An 18,740-nucleotide genomic window follows, 5' to 3' on the forward strand; every position below is an offset into this window, starting at 1 on the left:
CCATTTCTTCTCTCGCCTCTTTCTTCTTCCTTTCCTTCTCTACAACTGTCTCCAAGTGCACCATCATTTTTTCCTCTGCACCACTATTTGTCCTGTCCAGCATCTCCCTTCTGTGTCCCTTGTCCCTATCCTGCCCCCAAGTTCAGCATCTGCCCTTTCTGTGTCCCCATCTCCCCCCCCTTTTCAGCACAAGCCTACCTGGTCTCCTCATCTCCCCCTTTCTAGCATCTGCTGTCCTGGTGCCCCCACCTCTCACTTTTTCTAACATTGTCCTGTGTCCCCATCTTCCCAGCATTACCCCTGTTACCATCTTCCCTCTTTTCCAGTATTACCTCTTTGTCCCCATCTCACCCCTTTTTCACCATTGACCCCATATACCCCTTCCAGTGGTGCCCCTCTGTCCCCTCCCCTTTTCAGTAGTGCCTTCTCTGTGACACTATCTACTCCCCCCTTTCCAGTAGTGCCTTCTGTGTCCCTATCTCCTCTTCCCCTTTCCAGTAGTGCCCCTCTGTGTCCCTATCTCCTTCCCCTTTCCAGTAGTGCCCTCTTTGTGTCCCTATCTCCTTCCCCCTTTCCAGTAGTGCCCTCTTTGTGTCCCTATCTCCTTCCCCTTTCCAGTAGTGCCCTCTTTGTGTCCCTATCTCCTCTTCCCCTTTTCAATAGTGCCCCTCTGTGTCCCTATCTCCTTCCCCTTTCCAGTAGTGCCCCTCTGTGTCCCTATCTCCTCTTCCCCTTTTCAATAGTGCCCCTCTGTGTCCCTATCTCCTTCCCCTTTCCAGTAGTGCCCCTCTGTGTCCCTATCTCCTCTTCCCCTTTTCAATAGTGCCCCTCTGTGTCCCTATCTCCTTCCCCTTTCCAGTAGTGCTCTCTTTGTGTCCCTATCTCCTTCCCAGTAGTGCCCTCTTTGTGTCCCTATCTCCATCCCCTTTCCAGTAGTGCCCTCTTTGTGTCCCTATCTCCTCTTCCCCTTTCCAGTAGTGCCCCTCTGTGTCCCTAACTCCTTCCCCTTTCCAGTAGTGCCCCTCTGTGTCCCTATCTCCTTCCCCTTTCCAGTAGTGCCCTCTTTGTGTCCCTATCTCCTTCCCCCTTTCCAGTAGTGCTCTCTTTGTGTCCCTATCTCCTTCCCAGTAGTGCCCTCTTTGTGTCCCTATCTCCTTCCCCCTTTCCAGTAGTGCCCTCTTTGTGTCCCTATCTCCTTCCCAGTAGTGCCCTCTTTGTGTCCCTATCTCCTTCCCCCTTTCCAGTAGTGCCCCTCTGTGTCCCTAACTCCTTCCCCTTTCCAGTAGTGCCCCTCTGTGTCCCTATCTCCTTCCCCTTTCCAGTAGTGCCCTCTTTGTGTCCCTATCTCCTTCCCCCTTTCCAGTAGTGCCCTCTTTGTGTCCCTATCTCCTTCCCCCTTTCCAGTAGTGCCCTCTTTGTGTCCCTATCTCCTTCCCCTTTCCAGTAGTGCCTTCTTTGTGTCCCTATCTCCTTCCCCCTTTCCAGTACTGCCCGTGTCCCTATCTCCTCCTCCTCCCCTTTACTCCTTGCTTGCTTTGAACTGAACGGTGCGCGGGGGGGGGGGGGGGGGGGGGTGAGTAAATTGGCTTCACCCTCTCTTCGCTGTCTCTCCCATCTGCATGCTCACTTTTTATTTCCTGAAGCATTCTCCCTCCAGCACCGGCGATTCACGGTCAGCCTGCCAGCGTCAGGGCTTCTTCTCCTCAGGTGCGTCCCGCCTACTGCAACTTCCTGTTTTCCGCAGAGGTGGGATGCGCCTGAGGAGAAGAAGCCCCAATGCTGGCAGGCTGACCGTGAATCGCCGGTGCTGGAGGGAGAATGCTTCAGGAAATAAAAGTGAAGTGACCTCGCGGACGGAGAGCGCGGTCAGAAGAAATACGAAAAGAAAAATAAAATACTTATATTTATTGGGTTGAGGCCGCGCATAGGCTCCATTTTTTCTCATCAGCTGTTTAGGCCCCTGCGCCCCACCTGGCTACGCTTCTGACTAGGGTGTGCTTAACACATGGGTGTCCTCGACCGATAATGGAAAGAAGGCAACCCTGATGAACACTTGAACGACTTTATTTGGTCCTTTTTTTTTACGACTAAGCCACAAAAAGGTGCCCTAAATGACCAGATGACCACCGGAGGGAATCGGGGATGACCCCCCCTTACTCCCCCAGTGGTCACTAACCCCCTCTCACCCTCAAAAATCTTTTTTTTTAAATATTTTTTCCAGCCTCTATGCCAGCCTCAAATATCATACCCAGCTCCATGACAGCAGTATGCAGGTCCCTGGAGCAGTTTTAGTGGGTGCAGTGCACTTCAGACAGGCAGACAAAGGCCCATTCCCCCCCTACCTGTTACACTTGTGGTGGAAAATGCGAGCCCTCCAAAACACACCAGAAACCCACTGTACCCACATGTAGGTGCCCCCCTTCACCCCTAAGGGCTATGGTAGTGGTGTACAGTTGAGGGGAGTGGGTTTTGGGGGTCTCAGCACACAAGGTAAGGGAGCTTTGTACCTGGGAGCAATTTCTGAAGTCCACTGCAGACACCCCTAGGGTTGGTGTCCTGACATGTGAGGGAGACTAGTGCACTACAAATGCTGGCTCCTCCCACAACCAAATGGCTTTGACTTGGTCGTTTCTGAGATGGTCGTCCTCGGTTTCCATTATCTCCGAAAGCGGGGACGACCATCTCTAAAGTCGACCTTAATTTCCAGATTTGGGCGTCCCCGGCCGTATTATCGAAACGAAAGATGTACGCCCATCTTGTTTCGATAATACGAGTTTCCCCGCCCCTTTGCCTGGATGTCCTGCGAGGACGTCCTCAGGAAAACTTGGGCGCCCCTTTCGATTATGCCCCTCCATAACACTAGCGGTAGGAGGAAAAGTTCTCAGACTGCACTAGTTATCTCAGCCCTTTTCAATTGTAACTGCTGGCTTTTATCCCTTGAAGAAGCACTAGCGAAACGGGTGCCTGTCAGGATTCAATAGTTTCAGATAAGTGTCACTGCAACTATTTATGTCAGCTGCCATTGTAAGCTTATAATTTAAGAATGAAAGAAGTACTGATATAAGAGACTTGTACCCTTTTGAAATAATTTTTGCACTAAAACTTGATTAAAAAAAAAAGGAAAAAACAGTGTGTTTTGAAGATAAGGACGGAGGAGGTTTTTGGTCAGTGATTGAAATGGTCACTGTAAGATTCTGCTCTGACCTGTTTTTATTGCAAAGGGCTGAATTAACTAGTGATTTAGTGAATTACTTTTGTCCACTTTGGTGTTGTATTTAGGTTACTGAAGTGTGGACATATCAGGCCTACTTTGTGTATTAAGTTTCCTTTATAAAATAGGCCCTATAATAATCCTCAACTGTGCATATTCTCACACAACTTTACCCCCGTCCCATGTGTGCATCTTCTCTATGTATGTACAACCCTGCCCAAACTATGCCCTCAGAAATGCGTCCGTAGAGTTTCCATACAAGTACGTATGCTCCTTATACATGCATATATTCCCACAAATTTCACAAGAGCCATCTTCTGTGTTTAAAATATGCAGAAGATGCTTTATAAAATTACTCCCGTACTGTCACCAACACCTAAAATAGGACACAGGAAATGTATGGAAACAAACTCTTTAATGACTGTGCAGAGTATCTTTTTGACCACTTGGAATACTTCTCAAATTCTTCAATTTATTTGCTTTCCAAGGGCCAAAACACTGTGCAGAATGAGACTACAAAATGTTACGAATTGACACCCTAGTGGAGAAAAATAAGTATTTTGATGCTACGGGCCTTTTTTGGAGGAAGGTGATAGTGCTTCTTGGTATATACCATATTATATGGCACAACATAAAGTAACCCTTATTAAAGTCTTACCAAGATGTCTTCTCTTCACTGTTGCTCTCACTACCATCTGGGTCCAAGTTGGTTTGCTTTGTACTATCCATTTCCTGATGGACTGGGACATGTTGGCTAGAGTCCGTGTCTGTAGCAGATACAACCACCTTGATGCTAATCTCTTCAATCTCTTGTGTGTCCACTGAAGGACTCGGCTGATTGTCTAGGTGGGATGCAGCAACCTCTGCACAGGGTGTGCTCTGCTCTTCTGTGGAGTGGGTCTGCTGTAGTGCTGTGTCTCCAGTGCTGGGGAGCAGAAGCCGAGCCTTCTCTGGTTTATTACTTTTCGCCTGCGGTTTTGAACCGTCTTCTGCCGTCTTTGAGGAAGACGTTTTAGCCTTGTCAGCCTGAGCTACCAGTTGCTTGCCAGGGCTTCTTTTGGCCTTTGAAGTCCCTGATGATCCTGATTTGCTGGAAGCTTGGTCCTTTGAGGCCTTTGTGCGAGATGTGGTGTTTGAAGATGACTGCGATGATGCTTTCTTAACGTGAGAAGAGCCAACTGGGAAAGGAGAGCAAAGAAACAGAATACTAATATTTATATATGTACGTGTACACTTATGCATGCTACTCTGTAAATACCCTCTGTTTAAACTTTATAATTTCTGCAAAAACAAGGTAAAACAAATATAAAAAACCTAATTCTTAATGTTCATAGCCAATAACATACTGTACCTTTTCAGCATGTAATCAAATCAGCAATAACAAAGTCATCCCACAAAGTCCAACCCCCCCATAAGGAACCCCATCCCCCCAACCCCACAGCAGATAATCCATCCAAACAAAAGGGAAAGTTGCAAATACCCTCTTAACTGACAGCAGCAGAGCATGACTGGGACATAAAGTGGGACTCTCACTTCCACCCATTATTAGTTACAAAATACTGTAAGTTGCGTGTGGAGCTGTTGCACTGAGGTATTCACACTTGCACCAGTTCGATGGCCATCTTAAATACTCACACCTAAATGTGATGCATGTTAATACCCAGCTGCACTAGTATTCCTTTATAGAATAAGGCCCTATCATGCCCCAGTTGGTACCCTGTTACAGAATTTTCCCCCAAAGAGAGTAGTGCGCTATAACAGGCTGGGTACTATAGATGCTGGTTGAAGCCTAGTCTGTGAAAACGATTTACAACCATCTTAACTTCAGGAGATCATTAAAGACTTACCTGTTTTACAAGGCCTATCCCACTGACCCTACTTAAATGCTTCAACTCTGCAACACAACATAACCTTAGATCGTATTGGACATTATATATTCCTTATTATCGTTGACCCTTATTGTACCTTATGCCGTAACCTTACCTGATCCCTATTTCAATCTGTATTTGTTTACCCCTATCAGACTTGACGTTCGCCTTTATGGTATTTTGTAAGCCACATTGAGCCTGCTAATGGGTGGGAAAATGTGGGATATAAATATTACAAATTAATCTATATATATAAAAGGCAACCCCAACGTTCTGAAGCCTCCACGGAAGTTGAAGCGCCCAAGATATCCGGTGTGCCCTGGAGTGTCTGCACCGCCCTCGCGTCAAAACGTCATGACGCGTCAAAACGTCATGACGTCGAGGGCGGAGCTATTGACACTCGAGGGCCGAAACGGCCCACAGCGAACAAGGCAAGTAGCTTCGAGGGACGGAGGGAGGGGGCCCCTTGCTAGCGCCCGTTTCATTCCGCTCAGAAACGGGCATTTTTTCCTAGTAAATAAATAAAAGTAGACAGAATTCTTTTTCATTTATTCATTCACTCATTCATTCTGTATATTTGTTATGCTGCCATTCATATGACATCATAGTGGTGTACATATCTTATTTGTAAAAGAAACTGATACTGATTCCACATAGCTATCACAAGACAGATCCAAAAGGAAAAGGTTTGAAACCTGTAATGCAAACACAGAACTGGCAGCCACTAGCACGAGCGGCAGAGCCCTGTACATGGTGTAAATGCCTGCAGTGAGATGTTACAGATGTTGGAAACCAAAATAATTTATTACGACCCAACACGGTCCGTGTTTCGGCCGAAAAGGCCTTCTTCAGGGGTCTTCAGACTGGCTTATACTGGTATTCCTCCAAAAAGGATCTCACAAAAGTGAGACGATCTATGGGATGCCATTTACCAGTCCTGGAAACTGCTGATTCTGAAAACGAGACAGATATTAAAAGGAATATAATATAGTTGTCATCGAGCAAGCTTTTTTTTGTTCCCAAACGGAACAAAAAAAAAAAGCAAAAAAAAAGCTTGCTCGATGACAACTGTATTATATTCCTTTTAATATCTGTCTCGTTTTCAGAATCAGCAGTTTTCAGGACTGGTAAATGGCATCCCATAGATCGTCTCACTTTTGTGAGATCCTTTTTGGAGGAATACCAGTATAAGCCAGTCTGAAGACCCCTGAAGAAGGCCTTTTTGGCCGAAACACGGACCATGTTGGGTTATAATAAATTATTCTGGTTTCCAACATCTGTGGCTTCAGTCTGGTCCTTCTGGATACCTTCCGCTTGTTTTGTTGTTTTCTTGTTTTTTTGCAGGAGATTTTGGACTCTCTTTGTTATTTTTGCAGTGAGATGTTTGCATGAATGCACATAAATAAGAGTATTCTACAATTTACACACACACACGCAGGACATGTGCAATGCGACCAAAGTCCACTCGTGCACACGCCTACTGGCAAAGTACACACCATCAAAGCATGGCACATAAACCTTTTTGCTAGTCAGTATTCTAAAAGAGACCATTTCCAGGTGTTAAGCATCTACTTATGTGCCTAGGATAAGACGATTTGCACGTGCCTATTTTAAGCCTATTCTATAAAGAAACAGAGAAATAAGTGGGTGACTAGGTTGAAAGCAAATTCTACGTATAGTTGAATAAGGTATGGAGAGCAGTAATCTGGTGGATGGAGCACTGGGCTGACAACCAAGGAAGCCTGGTTCAAATCCCGCTGCTGCTCCTTGGGATCTTGGGCTAGTTAGTATACAAGTCCATAAGTAATGCTATACTGGGACAGACTGAAGGTTCATCAAGCCCAGCATCCTGTTTCCAACAGTGGCCAATCTAGGTCACAAATACCTGGCAAGATCCCAAAAAAGTACAAAATATTTTATTCTGCTTATCCCAGAAATAAGCAGTGGATTTTCCCCAAGTCCATTTTAATAATGGTCTATAGACTTTTCCTTTAGGAAGCCGTCCAAACCTTTTTAAAACCCCGCTAAGCTAACTGCCTTTACCACATTCTCTGGCAACAAATTCCAGAGTTTAATTACACGTTGAGTGAAGAAAAATTTTCTCTTTCCATTGCCTCAGGTACAGACTTAGGGGTTCTTTTACTAAGCAGCAGTAAGCACCACCGCATGCTTCCCATGAGCCAAAATGCACTAGCGTGGGGCGCGCTCAGGTGCCATGCGGTAATTCAGGCATCTGAACATGCTTCCCTGGTGCTAAAAAGCAGGGGGCATGTTTGGGGGGTGGAGAGTAGGCATGCCCAGAGCTAATCAGTTAGCGTAGCTACATTGTCACATGCCAGCCGATTAGTGTATGGCTAACGAGTTAGCCCTTTCCACCTACTAAATAGGTATCGGTAAGGGCTCACGCGCTAATGGCCATGCGCTAATTTGGAAATTAGCACCTAGCCATAAATGGGAAAAATGGAAATGTAGCCAAGCTAAAAGTGGCCACAGCGTGCAGGGAAACCCATGTGCTAATCATAGCACATGGCCCCTTTTAGCACAGCTTAGTAAAAGGGCCCCTTAGATTGTAAGCTCTTCTGGGATAGGAAAATAACTACTGTACCTGAATGTAAATCACCTTGTGCTACTACTGAAAAAGGTTTTGTACGCCTTATAGGGCGGGTCATCAAAGGTGCAAGAGTGTCTAAGGCAGAGGATAGAGTATTGTTGTAAGAAGAAACAGCCTCGTTGACAGATGTGGATGGTGCCACAGTAGACAGGAGGTTTGAAACATGGGAGGATAGAGATGAAGGGTCATTATCGTGAAGATTCCTAGATAAATTAGATAAAATAGGACGGGATTGGGAGGGAGGAGATTTAAGTGTGAAAGTTATAAGATGGTGATCAGAGAGGGGAAGATCAGAGGCAAGGAAACTAGAGGGTGAACAGTTGGAGGAGAAGATGAGATCAAGACAGTGACCATTTTGATGAGTGGGGGAGATGGAGCATAGTTGGAGATTAAAGGAGGATGTTAAAGCGAGTAACTTGGAAATATAAGAGTTGGAAGGATCATTAGCAGGAATATTAAAGTCACCAAGGATGAGAGAGGGGGAGGAAGGATCATGGAAGAAGGCAAGCCAGGCATCAAAGTCACTGAGAAAGGATGAAAGGGACTTATCAGGGGGACGATAAATGACCGCTATTCGAAGAGGCAGAGGAGAGAAAAGGCGGATAGAGTGGACTTCAAAGGAGGAAAAACAGTGAGATTGAGGTGGAAGAAGGGGTTGAAATCTGGAGGAGGGAGAGAAAAGTAGTCCAACACCGCCCCCGCGACCAGCAGGGCGAGGAGTACGTGAAAAAAGATAACCGCCATGGCAGAGGGCTGCGACTCAAGCAAAGTCATCAGGGCAGAGCCAGGTTTCTGTTATGGCGAGCAGATGGAGGTGACGCGAGATAAAGAGGTCCTGGATATAGGGGAGTTTGTTACAGATAGAGCGGGCATTCCATAGGGCGCAAGAGAAGGGCAGAGAAGAGGAGGGGGAGTAGAGGAATAGAGATGAGGTTAGAGAGGTCACGGTGAGATCTGTAGAGTTGGGATAATAGTTGGTGAGGAGGGCCAGGATTGGGATTGATGTCACCTGCTGAGAGTAAGAGCCTCTGACCTGGTTTGCCTATTTCTATTGCCTGCTCTAGGCAGATTCAATAGGCCTAGAACTACTCTCGATCCCAAGTGTAGGTAAAGTAGCACCAAGTCGCCAGTACGAGAAGCTGTAATGTAATAAGACTAAAGAAAGCAACACAGGACCCAAGGACTCCTTCAGGAGTACTCACCAGCGTCTCGTGTCCCTCCACGACCTGTTGGCTTGGGAGGAGGGGCTGGAGGCTGCTTGCCACCACCCTTGGGGATCTTTTTAGTGGCTGATTCATCCTTCTTATGGCCAGTGGTGGAAGCATTTTTAGAAGACACAGCAGCTTTTTTGGTTTTAGACTGAGACGCTTGTGCTCCTGGGCAATTTTCAGTGTTCTCTGTAAAGAAAAAGAAAAGGAACTAAAGGAGCTAGTAGCAAAAAAAATCGGAAGTCAGACAACAGCTTTCATTTTTGTCAGAATTTATTATCAAAGAAACAGAGAAGAATTAAAGATTCAAACCTCAAATAAACACTCCCAAGGTCATGCAACAACCCCACCAGCCTGGCGTGTACACTCACCGGTTTCTCGAGTCATACCTCGTTTTGTTGACTTGGGAGGAGGAGGGGCAGGAGGCTGCTTAACAGTACCCTTGGAGGGTTTTTTACCCGGGGCACCATCTTTCTTATGGCTGGAAGCAGACCCTACATTTTTAGAAGGGGTTGCTTTTGGGGGGATGGGCTGAGGCACAGTAGGAGCCTGCTGGACTTCAGGGCAGCGCTTATTGTTCTCTACAAAGAAAGTGAACAAAGAGACCTGCTGACACAGACACCACAATGTAACAAACAACAACACACACAATGTGAGGGCAATTTTTTAAACAGTAGAGGACAACACACACAATGTGAGGGCAATTTTTTAAACAGTAGAGGACAACACACACAACGTGAGGGCAATTTTTTAAACAGTAGAGGACAACACACACAATGTGAGGGTAATTTTCTAACAGTAGGGGGCGCCTATGTGGCACCTATTTTGTGAAGGAAAGGAGGTGCCTAGTTTCCTGTATAGAATATTAGTGTAACAGGTTAGCTATGTCTGTATAATTTAGACGTGAGCACTTACGCCAGCCGTAGAGCTGGAAAACATGGATAAATTATAGTGTTCTAAAATTTACGTTGATAAATGTGCACCCTGCCTACATTCTGCCCAGAGACTGCCCATGTGCATGCCTACTTTCAAAGTTCATCCCTTCATATTTAAGCACCATTTTATGGAATAGCATGTAGCCAAAAGTTTGGCATTTATACATCTATGTACACACACACATATATATATATTTATTTATTTATTTATTTATGACATTTATACCCATTAGCCCGAAATAGATTCAAGTTTAATGTGGCTTACAAACAAACAAAGTGAATAAAACATAATAATGTACAAAATATAACACAAATTACAATAAGCTCAAGAAGCAAATGAATACATGTGCAGTAAGTAACCAGGGATTTAGACTATCTCAAGGATAAACAAATAACTAAGGGTGGATAGGTGAGAGCATAATTAGGCAGGACTAGATGGGAAACGAGATTAAGAAAAGGGTGTGGATATAATTCAAATAGAGTTCTTTGTATTCAGAAAGGCCAGACTGAAGAAATGGGTTTTTAGAACACTTCTAAAAGTTAGGTAATTATCTGTAAACGTGATTGATTTAGGAAGAGAATTCCAAATATTAGTGCCTTGATAGGAGAAATTAATAAAGTGGTTTTATATATCACATTTTTACAGATAGGGAAATGTAAGATATTCTCTAGATGATGAAACAGCATTACGAGGGGGTAATACAATGAGATTGTTCATATATGATGGGGCTTGACCAAACAGAATTTGGTAAATGAAAACATGTAATTTGAAAGATATTGGTAACCAGTGTAGCTCATATAGAGGTGGAGTGGCTTTGGTGAAGCGAGGAGATCTACATATAAGACGAGCAGAAGTATTTTGAGCTGTTTGTAATTTTTTGAAAAGACCACCTTTAAGACCAGCATAGATGGAACTGCAATAGTTGAATTTGGTGAGGACAAGAGATAGAACCAAAGTATGAAAAACAGATTTAGAGATAAATGGCCTCAAACTCTTTAGCTTCCAAAGTGAGTGAAAGACACTCGAGGTCAATTTGACTTGGTTTTCAAGGGTGAGGAAACAATCTATTGTGACTCTCAAGATTTTCATTGATGAGTCAAGGAAATAGGTTTTGTTCTTAATAGTAAAGTTACTAAGATTTATAGGATGGTGAGGGTTAGTTATAATTAGAAATTTAATTTTATCCATATTGAGTTTTAGTTTGAAATTAGAAGCCCATGATTCCATAAGTTTTATCCCTAGACTAATCATGTGAGCTATTTCAAGTAATTCCTTAGAGAATGGGATATACATGGTGACATTATCAGCATATATGTATGTCGAAAGACCATGTTTTTCTAAAAGATGAGCAAGAGGTATCATCATAATGTTAAACAAGATGGAGGAAAGAGGAGAACCTTGAGGGATCCCACAGCCAGGAGACCAAGTGGAAGAAAGTACAACTGATTGTTTGACTTGATATGACCTAGATCTTAAGAAGCGAGAAAACCATTTCAGGACAACTCCACAGATTCCGTAATAGTCAAGAATATTTAAAAGAATATTATGATCAACAGTATCAAAGGCAGTGGATAGATCAAATTGAAGTATCAATATTTTTTCGCCAAAACTTAATTTCTCTACTAAAGTTAGCTAAAAGGGTGGTAAGCACTGTTTCTGTACTGTAAGAGGACTCATTTACATGCCTATGGCACCTAAACATTGGCAATCACTTTACAGAATTACCCCCCAAAATGTTCTGCATTGCTCAAGCCTTGAATACCAAAATGGAGGGGTTTCTTTTAAACTGTCTATTCCTTTGGATCATTCCAGTTACCCAGTTCCAGGAGGGAGAATTTTTGGCCAGTCTTGGTTTTGAACTTGCATCCCAAAAGATTCTACCCATTAAAATCAGAGCTGCAAGTCTGATAATGCACCAGAAATCCAGGGTAGCCTAAAATCTAACAACAATCATAAAAAATTTGGAGGGTGGGTAGTCCCCAAGACCAAAGTGCAACTAGATACCATGCAAAATGGCTTATCTCAAGTTAAAGCATCTATAATTTTCTTTTATCATTTTTCATACTTAAATTGGAAGAAAAGATCTCAGAAAAGACCCTTCTATCAAAAAAGTGGAAACAGACACTAAGGGGTTGTTTTACAAAGCTGAGGTACAATCTTGATTTAACACAGATTTATTTATTTATATTAACATTTACATCCCAAAATATTTCAACTTACATTGGTTCATTGTGGCTTACATTAGTAATAGGGATGTTAACAGACAATACAGAGTATATGCAGTGAGGGGTACTAAATGATACTAGGGTAACTTCCAAAGGATGGGGCATAACAGGTCAAATGCCAATGTATAAGACTGGTACTGAGAGAACAATTATTGATCTAGGTTATCATGAGATTATTTGTGGTCCTCATAATATAATTTTCTGAAGAAAAATACTTCAAGATGTTTGCGAAAGTTGAGGTATTGACCTATGCATCTTAAGTTTTTTAGTAGGACGTTCCATAGTTTTGTTCCTTGGTATGAGAAGCCTGCCAAGTGAATGGTCTTGTAAAGACGTTTCTGGCATTTTGGGTAGTGGAGATTCAGGTATGTGCGGGCTCCTGTTTTTACGTTTCTGACTGGAAGGCCAATCAGGTCTCTCATATAGGTTAAGGTCATACAATGGATTATTCTACCGAATCACGGTGCAAATTTCGAAGGAGATGCATTCCATAATTAGGAGCCAGTTGAGTTTTTGTAGTAGTGGTCCTACTTTATTGTAGGTTGATTTTCTTAGCATTAATCTTGCTGCCGCGTTTTGTGCGGTTTGAAGTTTTTTTCAAGATTTCAACTTTGCAGACGGCGTATATTCTGTTGCAGTAGTCCTACTACTACTACTACTTACCATTTCTAAAGTGCTGCTAGACATACGCAGCGCTGTACACTGGACATGAAGACACAGTCCATGCTCGAAAGAACTTACAATCTAACTAGGACAGACAAACAGGACAAATAAGGGATAAGGGAAAATTACTAAGGTGGGAATGATAAAAAATGGGTGCTGAACAAGTGAGTAAGGGTTAGGAGTTAAAAGCAGCATGAAAAAGGTGGGCTTTTAGCTTAGATTTGAAGACGGCCAGAGATGGAGCTTGATGTACCAGCTCAGGAAGTCTATTCCAGGGATACGGTGCAGCAAGATAAAAGGAACGGAGTCTGGAGTTAGCAATGGAGAAGGGTGCAGATAAGAGAGATTTACCCAGTGAATGGAGTTCCCGGGGAGGAGTGTAGGGAGAGATAAGAGTGGAGAGGTACTGAGGAGCTGCAGAGTGAATGCACTTGTAAGTCAATAAGAGGAGTTTGAACTGTATGCGGACACGGATAGGAAGCCAATGAAGTGACTTAAGGAAAGGGCTAATATGAGCATAGCCACACTGGTGGAATACAAGTCGTGCAGCAGAATTTTGAACAGATTGAAGGGGAGAGAGATGGGTTAGTGAGAGACCTGTGAGAAGCAAGTTGCAATAGTCTAAGCAAGAGGTGATAAGAGTGTGGATAAGGGTTCTGGTACTGTGCTCAGAAAGGAAAGGATGAATTTTGGTGATATTATAGAGAAAGAAACGTTCATGTGTGTTTTCGCTCACATACAAACATAGAAAATGACGGCAGATAAAGAACAGATGGTCTATCCATTCTGTCCATCCATATCAGCTATTAATCTCGACTATCCCTTCCTCTCACTTAGGAATCTTCAATGTTTCTCCCATGCTTTCTAAAACTGAGACATAGTCTTTCCCCCTGATATTTAAAACCATTTAACCAGCCAGAAACAGTTCCTGACCGGTTAAATAGCACTTAACCGGATATCCGGCAATACTCAGCAGGAAATGGCCAGTTATCTCCCACTGCATATTGCCGGTTAGCACTTAGCAGATAACTGTTTATTTCGCATGACATATCCAGCTATCTGCTAATATTCAGCACATCGCCGGCTAAGTTTAGCAGCCAAATTAGGCTGCCGAAATAGCAAGGAATATCTTTAGCCGGTTTAAACTGAATATTGGCTTGGTTGGTTAAAATTTAAACTGGCCACAAGACACCAGGATATTCGATGCCAGTCACCGGAAACCACCCGGCATTAAATATCTGGGCTGACCACTGACTGTGAGAGTTAGCTGGGCTCCCTCCCATGGTCTGAATATTATTATTATTAACATTTGTATAGCGCTACCAGACGCACGCAGCGCTGAACATCCAACATAGAAAGAGACAGTCCATGCTCAAAAGAGCTTACAATCTAAAAATAAGACAGACAGACAAAACAATTAAGGACAAGGGAAGTACTGGGTGAGAAGGAACAAGGGGAGGGCAAATTGAGTAGTGGTTAGGAGTCAAAAGCAGTGGTGAAAAGGTGGGTTTTTAGCATAGATTTGAAAACAGGTAGAGATGGAGCTAGACATATAGGCTCTACCTTCATTGGGAGGCCATTCCACTCATCCTCCATCTTTTCTGTAAAGAACTATTTCCTTAATTAACTCCTGAGTCTCTGTTTTTTAAATTTTCATCCTATGACCCCCCATTCCAGAGCTTTCTTTCAATTGTTAATGCATTCTGAATAACATTTGTTTAAACAGCAGAATGTGAAACATGCAAGTGAGTATGAAGGCTTTGAGAGGATACTCTATTGCCCTTTTCCCTCCAATGTGGCTACTGAAACGGAACACTGGTGGCAATGGACCTGCCAGCTAAATATTTATTTCATATTGCTTGTATCAGTCCAAAACGCTTACACTCTAAATATAACATTTGGCATTTTATGCACCATTAAACATGCAAATTAAACCAAATGTGTGCTTAATTGTGCTTGCTATGACAAGGGCAGTGCGTCTGCATCAGAGATCTAAAAATGGAGCCAAGGGTAATAAATGGCAGCACAGGATTCTTTCACATTATAAAACTAACTGCTTTATAAATGGGATCAGATCACACATCTTTCTCTTGTCAAAACAAGATTATGCTGTCTTTTACCCAGAAGCTCTAGTCTGTTCTCAAAGACCAGAGCACCAACAGTTACATTTGTTAAGAGGTGAGGCATGAATAACACAACAGTTAGACATTGATTATAGCTCCGTGGCACAGAATATCTTTGTGGCTGAGATGATTGACAGATTTTGGAGATGCAGGGGGTGGAGAGAGCTACCAAGACTATACAATTCTGACATCTTGAATTTGGGTGCAATCTGAATGTAAATTTCAATCAAATAAAGGAATGGGGAAAGGACGGAGGGACAACTTTCCCAATTTGTAGGTCTTTACATGGAGGGGAGATATCCAGCCCCTCATACAGAATTTGGCTTGTATAATATATTTCATAACAGATGGTCTTCTCAAGAGCCATTAATGCAACCAAATGCTAAGAGCTGCTAAGGTTACTAAGGAACTGAGCATTCTGTCAAAATCAGATGATTCAAATCAGACCTTTACAGAACACATAGATAGATGTCTATGAATGATAAAGGGCAAAGCTGACCAACTAAAATGCCAACTTTGTCTTCCTGCTAAATTAATTGATGCGGATGCATACTATCCACATTAATGATTTCAATTAGACACCTAGTTAGCATCTTGTGCTTCCATGTCTTGTGTCACTCTGCATCACCCTAAGGGACAGCATGACAAGGTTCGATTAAAATGCCACCAAGCAAGAATTTAGGTTTCAAATGCTGTGAATTTATATGATGTAATCTGTATTATTCTCACTATCGTAGCCCTTGCAGATTAGCTTTACAATTTTGTCTATAATCTGATAATCACAAATTTTTATATAGTACTTGAACATGGAAAAAAGCTATGTACCTGAACGCGTAACTCACCTTGAACTTAGATTTGGAAAGGCAAATAATTGTATCAAATACAAAATAAATTTTTTGGAGAATTTGTGGGCCTGGCATTTCCGACTGCGAACGCAAGACCACAAACTTAAGAAAGCTCTAACACAGTAATGAATGAAACAGCAGAATTCTATAAATCTAATAGTGCATTAACTATAAAGAGAAACAGATACATGACCACCATAATCATTAATCTACAGAACAGGCCTTCTCCTCAGAAAAGTTTAGCACAGTTTTATCTGAGGAAGCTCTGGCTGATGGAGAGCAAAATTTGGAGGTCAATATAATTAAAAATGGATCCCAGAAACTAAGACGCCATGTGGTAGACCATAATGCAGGCCCGCGCTACTGTCTACTGCATTAAAACAGGGCACTTTGGGTAAAAAATGCCACGTTAGTTGCCTAACATGGAAGTGGACTGGATCTGGGTGTGACAGGGGAAGGAGGATGTGTGGCCAACTGTGACAAATACTGCCAATAGCACAGCTGAACTTACTGCCATCTCAACAGGGGGCAGTAAGTACAGCTGCAGTACCAGCAGTCCAGTGGCACAGCACACTGGCACAGGAGTTGCCGCAGTGCTCGGCCCACCCTTCCACATCCCTACTCATCCCTCTGCTCTTGGGATGGGAACATGATATCCTTAGGGTCATATGGAATGGAAAACTTCCCAGGATAGCGAAGTTAAACCTTCGAAAACAGAGTGTGGCTTAGGTGTACCTGATTTAATAGCTTGTTATGAGACTACACAACCCTGTCACCCATAGAACTGGTGCCTGGAGTCTGCTTCTATATGCTATATTTGTATGGAACAGCATCTTTCGGGGACCAGCTGTTTGAGCCACTTGGTGTGGGCTCAACAGACTTTGAGGGAGGGATCTTAGTAACCAACACCTATACCCACCACCTATTACTTCTGTCATAAGGAGAGGGAAGGGATTTTTCAGTTCTAGCTTTGATCAGTTGGGAGATGTGGGCTAAAGAGGAGAGCTCTGTGGTAGGCTGGGTGGATTGGGAGAGGTACGAAGTGGAGCAGTGCAGTCATCTGTCGGAAAATGGTAAGGTTAAAAGTTTCTGAAAATGGCAGCAGGAATTTAATATACCATCTAGGGAATTCTTCAGTTACCTGCGCATATGATATTTTATGCAACAAAAGAGCAGGGGGTTGCTGCCCCAAGGAACTTTGCTCCCTGGGAATAAATGTGGGTAATGCATCAAGGAGCTCAGAGTCTCATCTCCTCCTTATACAGTTCGATTGTATCCCAGAAATTCAGTAATTTGTCTTATATGCAAGAATGGGAAAGGGTTCTATGGATGGAGTTGGGGGAACATCAATGGAGGGCTTTAATCCTTAGGTCTAATAAATTCTCGTTGGCGGCTAGTATTAAAGAAATAAATCGAAAAGTTTTACGATGGTACATGACTCCCTTTAGGCTGAGGACAGTAAGGACTACTATATCTAAGAAATATAGGTGAGAGTGTGGTGCTTTAGGTACTTATTTTGACATGTGCTGGGCATGCCCAGCCATCTAATCCTTTTGGGCAAAAATTCAGCAAGAATTGTAAGGTATTTTTGGTAGAGGCAAGGCAAGCCATTGCTGACTCCTGGAAATCTGCTCAACCCCCAACTCTGGAAAGCCAGAAGCAGAAGTTAAGGGTGGTCATTCTGATGAAACACTTAACTGTGGCTCGGCACTACCAGAAAAATAGCTAATTCCACTAGCGTGCTTTAAGGTTTAATCAAAAAGGCTCCTTAGTAAAGAAACCAGATGCATATAAGGCAAGACTAAATCCAAGCTAGGTTGGGCAGTCAACCACATTGAACCTAGGTCATAACTTACATAGTTTATGATTTGGTTTGTTTTTAATAAAGGGAAAGGGGACTTGATATATTGCCTTTCTGAGGTTTTTGCAACTACATTGTTTGATTTCTATTGATAACCTTAAGAGTGGACTAACACGGCTACCACACCCCTCTGCAACTACATTCAAAGTGGTTTACATATATTCAGGTACTTATTTTGTACCAGGGGCAATGGAGGGTTAAGTGACTTGCCCAGAATCACAAGGAGCTGTAGTGGGAACTGAACTCAGTTCCCCAGGATGAAAGTCCACTGCACTAACCACTAGGCTACTTCTCCACTCCACAATTGGTGTTCCTGTGAAAGGTATTAAGACAATACTAGTGCACAAAAACAGTATTTTCAATAATGGGGCTCAGTTTACCATATTGGCATGTATATAACTTGTGTGTTACATGCATTTTTTTTCAAGCCTGGAGACCCTGTGCACTATATGTGTGAGCACACTATATAAATTTTTCTTTTTTTCATGGCCGGCCAAATTCAGTATCTCTTTCTTCCCTGCACCTTCCCCCCCCCCCCCCCCTTGCAGTCTTCTGCAAATTCCTGCATCTCTCCATTTCCTCTCCTACCTCCCCCCTCCCCACAGACTTTGTTTCTAAATCCAGTCTGGCAGCAATTCACACAGCCAGCCTTGAGCAGCACTTGGGGCCATTCCTCTGGCATTGACACAGGAAGTTGTGTCAGAAGAAGCAGGAAGCACTAGAGGAAACAAAGTACAGAGGACTGCAGAGCGGGGGGAAGGAGAGGAAGGGAAAGGGAGAGATACAAGACGCACGGAGGATTGCAGGGAGTACCCAATGCTGGCAGGAGCCATATTTTACAAATATAGCATGCGTGTGTTATGTGAGTTTATTTTTACATAGACATGCAATTTGTGTGCATTGTACATGTGGGCATGTTATGTACGTAAAAATACAGTCTTTAAAATAAAGAGGCACAAAAGGCAATTTCCTCTTCCTCTATCTTATGCAAAAGTTCAATAAAATGATACCACTGCAATTTGCTGTTGACCCTTATTTCCACTGTCAATGACTTCTCAGTACCATGATACTTGAACCTCTCTTTATATAACACCCCTGAGTACATAAGTACATAAGTATTGCCATACTGGGAAAGACCAAAGGTCCATCAAGCCCAGCATCCTGTTTCCAACAGTGGCCAATCCAGGTC

General features: G+C 43.1%; 1 protein-coding gene across 2 annotated transcripts in view; it reads right to left on the reverse strand.

The window, feature by feature from the left end:
• Positions 1–18,740, reverse strand: part of PHACTR2 (phosphatase and actin regulator 2) — a 237,959-nt gene that overhangs the window by 71,038 nt on the left and 148,181 nt on the right. For both annotated transcript variants that reach the window (XR_003941615.1, XM_030198490.1), the window contains exons 5-6: positions 8,893–9,087; positions 3,870–4,389 (exon numbers count right to left, since the gene is read on the reverse strand). Coding sequence is in view for 1 of the 2 variants with exons in the window: in XM_030198490.1 (XP_030054350.1) it covers positions 3,870–4,389; positions 8,893–9,087 (715 nt within the window). In the remaining variant the exon portion in view is untranslated. The remainder of the gene's footprint in view (positions 1–3,869; positions 4,390–8,892; positions 9,088–18,740) is intronic.

The sequence above is a fragment of the Microcaecilia unicolor genome, chromosome 3 (assembly GCF_901765095.1).
Source record: "Microcaecilia unicolor chromosome 3, aMicUni1.1, whole genome shotgun sequence".
Lineage (NCBI taxonomy): Eukaryota > Metazoa > Chordata > Amphibia > Gymnophiona > Siphonopidae > Microcaecilia > Microcaecilia unicolor.